This window comes from Meriones unguiculatus, chromosome 18, assembly GCF_030254825.1.
Source record: "Meriones unguiculatus strain TT.TT164.6M chromosome 18, Bangor_MerUng_6.1, whole genome shotgun sequence".
Lineage (NCBI taxonomy): Eukaryota > Metazoa > Chordata > Mammalia > Rodentia > Muridae > Meriones > Meriones unguiculatus.
The window spans coordinates 27,707,102-27,720,299 of record NC_083365.1 but is presented as its reverse complement, the minus strand read 5'-3'; the positions used below and the strand labels follow the sequence as shown (position 1 = coordinate 27,720,299).

Sequence of the window (13,198 nt, the reverse complement as noted above, 5' to 3'; positions counted from 1 at the left end):
GAGCTTTATTTTCAGGCTCTTTAAAGTAGGGCTATCGGTCACAGTAGGAGCTACCAGATGGGTCTGTTTCTCTTGTTTGCTATTCTTCATTTAGCCAGCCCACTTCACTGAAGTGAGGTGCTGAGCAAAAGCACAGCCCACTATTCCAGATCTTTCTCGTGTGTTATCTTTCCTATTCCTATGGATGCCACTTGACTGAAGACCCATGGGAACGGCAGCTGGCGTAGGAAGAACATGGCAATCAAAACCTGCTGTGACCCCGTTTTTCTAAAGTACTGCTAAAATATTTCTAAACTATTCCTCTGGTGAGGGTTGATCCTTTGTAAAGAGGTTGCGACAATACCTGATTTGTAGTTGGTTTACGAAATTCCACAAGAGCAAATTAGGGCACTACATACTGGTTTTGAAGCCGGTGAAGGCCAGAGTTTCTGGAACAAAGTAAAAAGTTGGTAATTACTTGGTGAATGACTAGATGTAGAAGCATATTAGGGGACACTCTGATGGGACACTGGTTCATGTAAATGGTTAGAGAGGTCAGCAAGGAGACAGGGTGGTTCCAGTCCACTGCAGGCCATTTCTAATTCATTGGCACATTTGTCCTTCAGCAGCGCCTCTGACGCTCATCTGTGACACGTTTCACTTTTGGCTTGGCGTTTGCTGCAATGGCCATAAGGCCATGAGAGCAAAAACTGGGAAAGACAAATCCAAGCAGGGAAGGTCAATGCTCCCTCATCTTCACGAAGCACTGTTTCTCCCCGCAGCCCCATTGTCCTAACTCCTACAGTAGGGTACAGATAAGGCCAGGGAAACCGATTCCTCCAACGAGCCATAGGCAATGCGTAGGAGTGTTTTCTCTCTGGCCTGAGTTTAGCAGGACACAGAGAACGAAAAGATAGGATCATCTTTCAAACCTCTAGCTATTTACAGCTGGGAATAAACATAGGAAGACAAAAGACGTAGCTAGCAACAGAAGAATGCTTTGAGATATGGGGACGGGGCCCAGAGGTAGAGCATTTGCCTAGCAAGGGCAAGAACCTGGGTTGGATCTCAGCTATCACTAAGGAAGCAAACAAACAGACACATTTTGTGTTGGTGCCTTGATGTCCCTTAATTTGGCTGTCACAATGCTGTGAGATGGACCAGAGAGTTCATCTCCGTTTTGGGGGGGCTGGGAAAGTAAATGGTACAGTGGATGCCACTGCTTCATCACTTGTCAGAACATGAACTGGACTAGCCAGGCCTATCTCAATGTACATCCTACTGGCTGTGTAATCCATCCTCCCCTCACCCCCCAAACCCAAATCCCACATGCCTCTCCCTCTGCTAAAAATCACGGGGCACACAGTGCACAGCAGTCAGTGTTAAGGTCAGATTTAATTGCCATGCCTAACTGTGGTCTGCTTCACTTAGCTCTTTATGGGCCGCGGTGACCGAGGCGCTTGCACCAATTTGTTCCAATAGGGAAGTTTGTCAGAACATTTACTTCCTGTAGCCTCGGGTCCCCGAAATACCAACCACCCAAATCCGCATGTGGTTTACCATAATGCCTAATGTCATTATTGTTTCTCAACTAAATAGCCTGGGAATACAAGTCTACAGGGATAGATGTATTCAAACCTAACATAGCTGGCTTGCCAACAAACTTGAAAAAACTCAAGCCATTGTGGGAAACCTTAAAACCTTCAGTCTTTATGATGATTATATCAAATAAGACAGGTTACAGGAAACCAGTTTTGCAAACCATAAATGTTCTATAAAATTCGGTTACTGCTCTTCTGGTTCCTACACGGACATAATCCACTTTGTCAATTATCTGTGAAAAATCATCCGTTGCAGCTTCCCAGGTGACTCATCACGCTTCTCATTTGGCTGGGTCTTTTTCCAGATGGCACGAATCGAGTGACATGACACAGGGTTCGGCTCTAAACACCATGGGCTTTGTACAGATATGCTTGGCAGGAAAACTCCCAGGAGCCAAGGTTCACAAGGAACCAAGAAGTCTCCTGGGTTAAGCCCACACTACAGGAAGGAGTCTTGAAGTAATGCCTTGATGTGTGATCCTTTAGGCTTAGTGCTTGCATTTTCTTCCCTGCCAAACTCTCATGTGAACCATATGGAAAGTGGGATGAGAGAAAAAGGGTTAGAAAAAAAGAGATAAGTTTTCAAAACTTCATTAGGATTTAGAGGCAACACGGTACACTGTCCTCACTTGGTTTATTTAGGCTATTCATAGTAATGAACTGGGTGTATGGTTTAAATGCTGTTTTTCTACCAAAATTCCATGCATGGGGGCTTGGTAGACAGAAGAATGAATTAGAATGTAGAACTCTCAAGAAGCAGGACTTTGTGGAAGAGCAAGGTCTAACTCAGGCCCTGAACCCACAGATAAACACTAGCTGTACTCAGTGTTTCTATCCCCCCAAAACTATGTGTTGAAGTCTGAATCCCAGTGTTGTGACAGTGCAAGTGGCCTTCATGAGTTCTCCTGCCCCTGTGCTACGTCTGGATGCTGTGAGGAGTCAGCTACCCATGAGGCATGAAGCAGGCTTTCATCAAGCAACTTTGCCAGGGCCTGATCTAGACTTCCAAGAGCAGTAGACAAGTCACATGGTGCAAGAGCAGTAGACAGTCACATGGTCTACCGGATTCTTTTGTTAGTGCAGCCCAGACAGTCGAAGACAATCTGGGCCCAGATAAGTCACTTCTCTAAGTTAGCAGCTGTTGTGCATTATACTTCACCTCCCTAACTATGCTGCTTTTGTGTGCTCCTCTTTCACATGTCTGCTGGCTGGTTTTGTGTCAACTTTACACAGGCTAGAGTTACCTGGAAGGAAGGAGACTCAGTTGAAAAAAGGTCTCCATAAGAGTGGAGATAACCTACAACCCCTGCATAGAGGTAGCCCATGGTAGCTCAGTCTCTAAGTAGGTTCCCTAGTAAGGGGAACAGGGGCTGGCTCTTTGATCACCTTCCCCTGAAGGGGGAGCAGCCTTACCAGGCCACAGAGGAAATTAATGCAGCTACTCCTGATGAGACCTGATAGGCTAGGGTCAGAGGGAAGGGGAGGAGGACCTCCCCTATCAGTGGGCTTGGGGAGGGGCATGGGAGGAGAGGAGGGAGGGAGGATGGAATTGGGAGGGGATAAGGGAGGGGGCTACAGCTGGGATACAAAATGAGCAAACTGTAATTAATAAAAAAAATAAATTAATTAAAAAAAGATCGGGTTGTAGAGCATTTCTTAATTACTGATAAGTGGGGAAATGCCCAGAACATTTGGGTGGTGCTATCCCTGGGCTGGTGGTCCTGGGCTCTATAAGAAAGCAGGATGAGCAAGCCACGAGGAGCAAGTCAGTAAGCAGCACCCTTGCGTGGCCTCTGCATCAGCTCCTGCCTCCAGGTCCCTGCCCTGTTTGAGTTTCTGCCCTGACTTCCTTTAGTGATGGTCTACAATGTGGATGTGTTAGCCAAATAAACCCTTTCCTCCCCGAGTTGCTTTTGGTTATGGTGTTTCATTACAGCAATAGTGTAACCCTAGCTAAATAAGACAGCACCATAAGAAAATCATATTTATTTAGGGAATGAACTATAATTGTTTTTGTTGTTTATAATTTTCATGATTCAAGAGTAAGCCTGACTGAGATAGTGACAATGTCTGTTTATTCATCAGAGTGTCGTAAACATTGTTTACAACCACTGAGCTTACCACTCTGAATCTGTGACTTTGTCTTTGAGACCCGGTCACATTATACACCCAGACTGGCCTGGAACTCAGTACAGGAAACAGGCTGTCCTCAAATGTATGATCCTCCTGCCTCCACCCAAGTTTTCAGTGCTTGGGTTGCAGGTGCGTGCTACTACATCTTGCTTTGGCCTGTATTCGTCAGCAAACTGTCTTATTGCAGTGGTTCATATTTCCCTACATTTTGTGCACACAATAAGGCTGTATTTTTTTTAATCACTGTTGCAAGGACATAAAATGTTTATTAGGATTACTTTTCCAAAGCCTTCCCTTCCCTGCCCTTCATCTTCAACTATTTTTTTTTTTTAACACAGGTCCCTGGCAATTAGCACATAAAGGACTTTGAATCTCTCACATCTGAAAATAATGACCTTAATAAAAATCTCCCCCAGTTCTGTATCATCTGGTTCCCCCTCCTTCCCAGTCCTTTCCCCATTCTCTGGCTGGACCTGACCATTCTGGAAAAAAGCTTTTTGTTTGTTTGTTTATTTGTCTTGTTTACATCTATCTTCCTCCCCCTTTCCCTCATTATTGTCTCAATCCACTGCAATGTGGGTTTGTTGCACCCCTGCCCCCAAATTCTTGGCTCTGTCCAAATCTCTGATAACTCTCGTGGGACCATACCTCATTGTCTTCCAAAGACATAACAGGGGTTCCTCTTTTCGTGGTCTTCTTAATGCTTCATCTTCCTGATCAGTCTCTTTGCTTCTTTCTCCCATTCCCCCTTCATGTTTTTAAAACTCAGGGCTGCAAGCAAGCTAGGCAAATGGAGCTACTTCCCCAGCCTGCCCTCCTCCGGCCCCCCAGCTTCCTCTGCAGAGTCCCTTCTGCCTGGCTTAATGTGTCCAGATCTTCAGGACTTTGTCTCAAGTGCTCTGTCTCCGTAAGTGATGTGTATCTGGACACCTCAGGCACGCTACAGCCTCAGCCATTTCTAACATGGAGATGACTCCAAAAGAGCCTCCTTCACCCAAGCGTCTCTCTTGTGTTCCGTACTTCTGAGCTACCACCTTCACACCTCTTCCCAGATGCCCTGGATTACCGTAAATTATCATCTTTCCTATCTTGCATGCATTTAAAAGGTTTCTTATATTAGCCAGGCAACTGATCTACACAGGAAGTTTAGACTCATTTTCCAGGATCTTATTTATTTATTTAATGTAGATGAGTGCTCTGTCTTCATCTACACCTACATGCCAGAAGAGAACATCAGAACCTTGTATAGGTGGTTGTGAGTTCACCACATGTGGTTCACCATGTGGTTGAACTCAGGACCTCTGGAAGAGCAGACAGTGCTCTTTACCTCTGAGCCATCTCTCCAGCCCCAGGATCTCTTTAAAGAATTTCAGTTGTGTGGGTGATCTCAAGGTAGCCTCAGAGGACATAGGCCAAAGTGGAGGCCCACATGCAGCCAAAGTGAGTTGCAAACTCCTCTTCTTATTGATCCCTCTAGAATGGTAAAAACTAGAAACATACTTTCGTCAAGTAAGCTGGGCCAAGAGACAGCCCTGCTTCTTTTTCCTTTAAACGCAGAGAGAGAAGACCCAGTTAAGTGAGGCTCCTCTTCTGACCTTCCATGTTTGCTCCCTGCGGTCCTTCAGCCTTTGATCAGGAGGCAGATACAGCCACCCTGTGGCAGGGTGGAGGTACTGCAGCTCCTTTACTCAGCAAGGTTGGCCGAGTGTAGGCTCCTTAAAACCTACCTGCCTTTTCAAGAATGCTATCTTAAGAAGGACTTCTTTCCCTATTTGATATAATTTTTAAGTTTCAGTTCTCCTTGTTCTAAAACAAATAAATTTAGGTTCTAAAAGTCAGTGTTATGAAAAAGATTTTTTTTAATATTTTATGTTTAACAATAGAAGTATAAATTATTTAGGACCATCAAATGCTAATATGTAATGGTTTGAGACGTAGTGTTATCCAGTACTAAGTATCTAGTGGGGGTGGGGAGGGATAGACAGCTGACAACTTAGGAGAACAGTTTTCTGTTGTTTTGGTTTTTGTTCTTAACCAGAGGCTGTTAATATTCCAGAGCTAGTCTCTCTGTCCTGGCTTGATCCTCCCCAATTCAATAAGCGCATCAGTAAGCAGAGACAACTGTTACTCTCCAAAGTCCTCACCCTTAGCAAACAGCTCTCTGAGCCTGGGTCTGTGCCTGGGACAGCTGGTAGCGCTCCTTGCTTCTGAGGGCAAAACGACAATAGCATTTAGCCATGTCACAGAGATCTGCTCCAGGAGCTGGGGGAAGACGGGTCGTGCCGAACACAAGGTGCAGAGAGGCTGACCAATGGCGATGAGAGGTTGGAAATAAGACTGGACACCCAGGAGATGGAGCAGTAATGTGAATTCAAGGTCATCCTTGGCTATATAACGTGTTCGAGGTCAGCGTGGGCCATATGAGATCCTGTCTCAAACAAGTGAAAACTGACACACAAGCAAAGCCCATGTGCTGCTGCTGACTCATGGAGAGGAGGGGTCTTGCAGTCCTCTTACTAACGGCTTGCGTGACCGAATGTGAAGGAAGCCTTGCTTCATCCATAAGAGAGTCAGTTTTCAGAGAAGTTGCAGAGACCACGCTCAGCAAGGAAAAAGTGTGTGCACAGTGAAGACTTAGTTCACATGCCATGGAAGCTCATGCTGTTTCCCTCACATAGGGCTACTTTCTAGCAGCCTTTACTTTGTAATTTTGTCTTGCTTTTGGCCAAGAATTTAAACATTTGGAAGATGCTACTGCTCAGCAGTTTAAGGTACCTGCAGAGAGGTGCTTAAACTAAACAGAAACAAAGAAATTAAATAACTTGCTAAAAGATGACATCTCCAATAAGTAAGTGATGGAACTGGCATTTAAATCCAGGGAGATTTGTAATGGTTTTTACTCATAATGACTACATTAAATATGTGTTGAAGTTTGCATAGGAATACATGCACTGTGTATGTTCTCTATAAAAATGGGGGTGGGAGGGCACATATAACTGTATCTTTCTGATGCTGTTAGAGAATGGAAGAAGCTATTCCACAGGGCATGAGTGAGTCTCTGAGCACACAATACAACAGATGGACGAGTTCAAACAATGATATGTTCACATGAATAAGAATCAGGCCATCCAATTAAAACCCAGGACAGACTGGGAAAAGCTCAGGGCTTGTATTTGCTTTCTCTTCTCCCACTGTCTTTGGACTATTTCTGGTCAGTTTCCACCTCAGTTATCAGAGGCACGATTCTAAAATGGCTCCAAGATCCTTATCTGATGAGCATGAAAGATTCTCTGCCTTCCTTGTGGTGGAGACTAGATGACAAAGGTGGCTCAACAGTCACTCCCACGATTCTATTGCATTGCCCTTACCAGGCTAAAGGAGCCTACAATGGAGAAGCAAGATGGCACAAAAGAGCAATCTTGTTCAGGATACTCTGCTGCCCAAGGGCGGCCTCTAAGAGTTGAAAGGGACCCAGCCGACAGCAATCAAGCCAAAGGGAACTTCAATTGACAGCTGCATGAACACCAAGTCTGCCAATCACCGTGATGAGCTTTTTTTAAAAAAAAGCTCTCACAGCAGCTTGGTTGCATTGCTGGTCAACACCTGAGCTCAGCTTGGTGTGATTCTGAATGGTGTGAGACAGCCAAAGTCGTGGCCAGAGGTAACTGGGAGACAACAAGTGGCCTATGAAACTGATAATGCTGTGCTAATTTATGGTAGAGCAACAGTCAGAGGAAGCACAAGTCAATATCCATCCCTTAGGGGACACTGTGATGGCTCCCTACCTCTAGGATAACGATGGAAACTCATTATCTCTGATTTGTTGTAATTCATGCTCTTTCATTCCTCTGTGCCTTTTCACCATGCTTCCCTGAGCATTTTCTAGGCAAACGTCAAAACCCAGGTCAACCATTACTTCTCCTAAGAAGCATTGCTTATGAGCTCCACCCATTCCTGATTGGTCTCCTACTCTTTGCTCCATGGAAGCAGTGTGCATCAGGATACACCATAATGACTTCTTGTTGGTTCCCTTCTCCCAGTTAGCCTGAAACATTTAGGATAGAGGTACCTTGAAATGGCATGATCTGGTGCTTTATATTTGATTGTTAAATCATTTTGTTCCCTGAGGTTTGCCTGCTGTTACTTACAAGAGAACTGCCATGTACCCCAAATGGCGCTGCGCAACCTTGCTTCCAAAATTATTCCTGATTGGCTGAAAAAAATGCTTATATACCTGGGCAGGGCAGAAATGAGGAAGGCATTGCCAAAGTTCATGGGCTCTGAGGACAGAAGGATCATGGGAGGAGAGGGACAGGTGGAGGAGAATGAAGGAGAGTTGGCATGGAATAGATGAAGAAATGACATGGGCCAGGAGGAGTGAACTTTGAGAATGCCGTGGAGAGGAACTGTCCAGATGGAAAGTATATGCATGTATTTATGGGGATTATAGATGGGAAGTAGCCCAGATAGAAATGATTAAGGCAAATGTGGGTTTTGGTGGTAACAAGGTAGTTTAGGGGGTTAACATGTGCCCAGCCCCAGGCAAAATAAGTCTTATCTAAAAACCTATCAGGTATCTGTGTCTTTTATTATTTGATAGCAGGTTATATAAAACCACCATAATAATTGTAGGCATTTAATAATAAACATTATTAACAATTTGTGTTTTATACAACAGTACCCCAATATCCTGCAAAGCACAGATAGAGGACAATATATAGTTGGATACTGAATGAATAAAATGAGGCTTTGGATAAGCATAGGCTTTGATACCAGGAAAGACCTCCATGACAACAGCAGAGTGATTAACCACGTACTTTATGCATGGAGAACGAGCAAATATTTACCATCTCAAAAAAGATTATATAAACAGGAACAGGTGGCCAGTGCCGTGAAAAGCTTAGATTCTCCCAACAAGAATGGCAAGGAGTCCTATATAATTTATCCTGATTATAAGCCATTTGCTGTGGTTGCATGCTTGCAGATTCAAATTACTTGGGTTAATCTACTCCTGAAAACAAATGTCAACAAAAATGCACAGCAATCTCAATGGCTCAAAGTGATGGGCAGCAAGACAGAAATGGGAATCATTTACCAACACAGCATTCACAGACCCCTCGGGCATTGTAAGGTGATCAAAGCAGTGGAAATTATGTATCATTAATCCATCAGAAACAATACTTGCTCGATGTGGCTCTTGTGAGAATCGAAAGTGAGAATTCATATTTTTCTATAAGATCCACTGCCTTACTCCCAAGGGGAAGGCATGTGTGTGTGTGTGTGTTCACAGATAAATGAAATACAGCTTTTTACTTAAAGTTTTATAAGAACGTTATGAGGAACTTGGAAAACTGGAAAAATTCACGAGAGATGGTCATGCCATGCTTGTGAATGTGTTATGTGTGTATCAGTATTCATACAGGGGGAACTAGGGCCAGGGATGCAGCTCAACCCATAGCGTGCTGGCTTAGTATGTGGCCTGCATCCCAAAGCCCCAGATTCCTTCCTCAGCATTTTATAAAGTTGCCCCCACCCCCATCTTAGCACTGGGGAGGTGGAAGCGGGAGGATCGGAGTTCAAGGTCATCCTTGGCTACATAGGGAGTGCAAGGTGACTCCAGTTTATTTGAGACTCTGCCAGTGGAACAAACAACAACCCCCACCCACACGCATCAGAACAAACAAAAAGTCCTGGGAAATGGAGACTGTAGGCTCAGAAACACAAAGGAAACATCGTCCCTTTGGAACAGTACATACCTTCAATGCTCTGTGGCCCAACAAGATTCATGGCTTGGTGAGCTGGGTATTCCACGCGTGGCCTGGCAATGCCCAGCTGCTCCATCACGCCATGGAGCAGCCTCTGGATGTCTGTTTCTGAGACCCGGTCAGGGGTCCGTGAACTATAAGCAAGTGCTGGATTCCATTCAAACATCAGCCAAAACAAAAGAGCAGAGAGCATGACAGAGACCACCCTTGAGGCCATTTTTAACCTGCAGAAGAAAGGACCAAGGGTTATACAACTTGGCCAAAATTGGCAACGGTGATAACACAACTGTGGTGATATAATTATGAATCACAAGCTGAGACTGAAGGACCACCCTGAAAGGAGACTGCAAAGAAAATTTCCTAGAGGTTTGCTTTTGTATCAAGTGTCCAAGTTAGGTAGGAAACCACTGTGTGAAGGGAGTAAAAGGACAAAAGAAGGGATGAAGAGATGGCTCAGAGGTTAAGAGCATTGTCTGCTCTTCCAGAGGTCCTGTGTTCCCAGCAACTATGTGATGGCTCACAATTATCTACACTGGGATCTGATGCCCTCTTCTGGCATGCATGCATACATACAGATAGAACACTCATATAGATAACGATAAATAAATCTTTTTAAAATACGAGAAAGACAAAAGAGCCTAGGATAAGGAAGTCCCTCTAACTTGCTGAAAAGTCTAAGCCAGAACAGTCGTTCTCACACCCATGGTCTATGATCCTTACCAACCAAGCACTTTCAGTTTTGAGAAAACGGAGGATGATATTTTGATTTTTCCCAATGAGGGAGGGGGCCACAGCAGGGATACAAATTGAATAAGTTGTAATAAATAATAATAAAGATAAATAAATAAAGAAGTTAGAAAAACTAAAACAGAACACACACACACAGAAAGTTCTGGAGTGATGGCCAAGGGTGTATTAACTTAGCAGGCAGGCAATACATTAAGATCCTGAGCAGAGGTAGCCTCAGCTCAGATCACACCCTTCCAGAAAGCTATATGAAAGACGCTTCCTTGACTGCACACCACCTAGGTGATCTAGGCAAGTACCGCGGCCTCCTCTTCTGCAAAACGAGGACAGTAACAATCTGTCTTGTAGAGTTATGGTGAAGATAAAGGTCAAAGTCATGTAAAGGGACATGGAACAATGCCAGGTGCTGTGAGACCCCCGTGCTTTTATTCCAGTGATGGTGACATCGCCTCCCAGTTCTGAAACTTAAAGATCTGTGGAGGCGGCAGGGAGGGGAGGGAAGACAGTGCGATGGTGGGGAAAACGCAGCTGTGGTGTCAAGCTGCCTTACACGGTGGCGTCTGTGGAGACGCCTGCAGAGCAATGAAACAGTATCACACAGCTTCCCTGGCAGCGTTTGCTTACTATGGTGCGTCAGGCATCAACCAGATAAACCCATCTGAGTACTCAGTAGGGGTAGGGGTTGGAACAGAAAGGGACAAGCATCTTTCCTAAAACAAATAGTCACTTTATCTAATGTGCTTTTCTGCAGCTAAAGGCCTTTCGTAGCTACTGGCAGACATCAAAACCTTGCTCTTCAAAGAGCCGAGGACGGCAGTTTTAACAGCACAATCTACAGTTGTGATAAAAAAGCTGGATGCAGGCCTCATCATCCCCGTCTTTTTTCCATGAATCCCGAGTGCAGGGTGTTTTCTTTACTGCCAGCCAAAGGATGAACTACCCAATCACCGCTCTCAAAACTCGTTCCTTCCCCCTTATTTATAGCCAACCCTTGTGATCCCTGCACCCATCCTTTGTCTGACCCCAGCCTCAAGTTCAAGCATTTCTAGAGGGCACCCTCCCCCACCTTATGTACCCAAGTATTCCCGTGTTTCACAGGATGATCAGCCAGACGCCATCGCTGCTGTACTCACCGTGGGGTCCGCTGGCGAGCTCGTTGCAATCAGGGCCGAAGCAGGGAGCTGACGTGCTGGATAGCTCCTGCGTCACCTCCCTCCCTTCTTAGCCCCACCCACTCCCCGCCCACAGCAGGTGGAAGCTGCCTTCCCAGAGTTCCTGAAAGGAATTCCAGATGTCTGCGCCTCTGGCCTGGAGCTTACAAAGGATGCTTTCTGTGTTTCTCTTCGCTGTGAGATTTCTCAGGTGCCCGCTTTTTCCATCGGTCTCCTATGAACGTCATTTACCTCCTTCATTAGTCTCAAGCAATTCCCTAAACGTAGACCACCACTAGATAACCCATCTTTAGTTTTGGATCTTCTAGATTTTAAAATTAGCATACAAACGGGTTTCATGCTGGCGTTTTCACACTTTTCTAGTGCCTTTTCCTTTATCCCCTCACGTAAGCCTTTTCCCTTCTCATTGTCCCATCTGGTTTAACGACCTACACTCAAACCCACAGGTAGAAAAATCAAGACTCTTGAGAGAAAACGTCCAATTGTCTCAAATGTGGCAATGGCAGGGGTGACTAAGAAAAATCCAAGCCCTGAGGGGTTCTGGTGACAATGACACCTCTCTTTTGAATCTTTCCTTAACTCCCGAAAGAAGCCATACTTCCAAGACATGCAGAACTTACCCAAGCAAACCTAGAATTTATTTTTATATTTTGTGGTGCTGATGATGGGACCCACCGTCTACAGGACTCCTCGCCCTGCGAGCAACAAGAGTACAGCAGTGGCAAAGCCCATCAAACTAGGCATGAGTTGCTTGGGGAAACTTCTGGGAAACAGTAAGGCCCTAATGAGGCTGGAATCTTTTACTGCAGCAGCAAACCCATCTGCATTTTAATGCAATGAAGACTTGAGACAGAGCTTTCTGTGTGAAGCCTGGCATCCTTCCTCATGCTTTTTCTTTGCTTGATGCTTTTTGTTTCAAACAACATGACACATAAAACTCTGCTGGATCTAGGTTCAAAGCTTATGATGGCACACAATATTTACTAGAAATGAATACTGTTTATTCCAGAGTTTACTTCAATGCTGCTCAGTTATAGTCAGTTTTAGTTTGAAAAAATCAGTTACTACATTTTGCTGGCTGTGTAGTTGACTGAAACATACCAAAAATGTCTTAAGATTCGTATCATACTTTATCGACAGGGTGTGAAAGCCTTTATACTGCTGACAAAATGCTGAACATAATGATGGAAAGAAAGAAAAAACTTTATTTTGGTGTCCAACTTTTGTGATTTCAGTACATGCTCATTGGCTCCACTAGTTTGTGAACCCACAGTGAGTCAGCCCTGGTGGTGGGAGTACATGATGGTGGGTCACGATAAACAGCAGAGGACAAAAGGGACTGGGGTTCCCCAGTGACCCAATTCTTGCTAAAGGCTCTACAACCTCAAATAGGACCACTAGCTAGGAACCAAGCATTCAGCACGAGCCTGCGGGTAACATCTCACATTCAAGCTTGAATATAAGGATCTCACCAAGGCTATCTCCAGTGACCCTAGCTCAGCCTCAGGAGTAGCTGTGCCTACAGGACTTACCAGTGCACCTGACTGTAACTTGACATTTTTAAAGTAAAACATGAATCATGTATACCCTATACTTGATGATTCTCAAAATCCTACATTAAGTTCACAGTGACTGTGGAACGTCGCCCAGCAACCTATTAACTTTAGTTCTTTGTATATTAAAATGCACTGCTTATTTAGGAGAACACCAAATATTAGATTTTTACACTTAAAAAGTGTGAATAATTCTTGAAGTTACTGTACATATCACTTTTAACTTTGGAGATCACAAATGTATTACT

At 44.5% G+C, this 13,198-nt stretch overlaps 1 protein-coding gene across 2 annotated transcripts in view; it reads right to left on the bottom strand.

Moving 5' to 3' along the window:
• Scg5 (secretogranin V) overlaps nucleotides 1-11,494 on the bottom strand; it is a 48,340-nt gene extending 36,846 nt beyond the window's left edge. Inside the window, exons 1-2 of one of the 2 annotated variants that reach the window (XM_021649473.2) lie at nucleotides 11,359-11,494; nucleotides 9,470-9,702 (exon numbers count right to left, since the gene is read on the bottom strand). In XM_021649473.2, the coding sequence (XP_021505148.1) occupies nucleotides 9,470-9,695 (226 nt within the window). In that variant the 5' untranslated portion in view covers nucleotides 9,696-9,702; nucleotides 11,359-11,494. Of the gene's footprint in view, nucleotides 1-9,469; nucleotides 9,703-11,300; nucleotides 11,320-11,358 lie in introns of those variants that run through there. The other variant, XM_060371899.1, reaches the window with a different exon arrangement.
• Nucleotides 11,495-13,198: the final 1,704 nt, after the last annotated feature.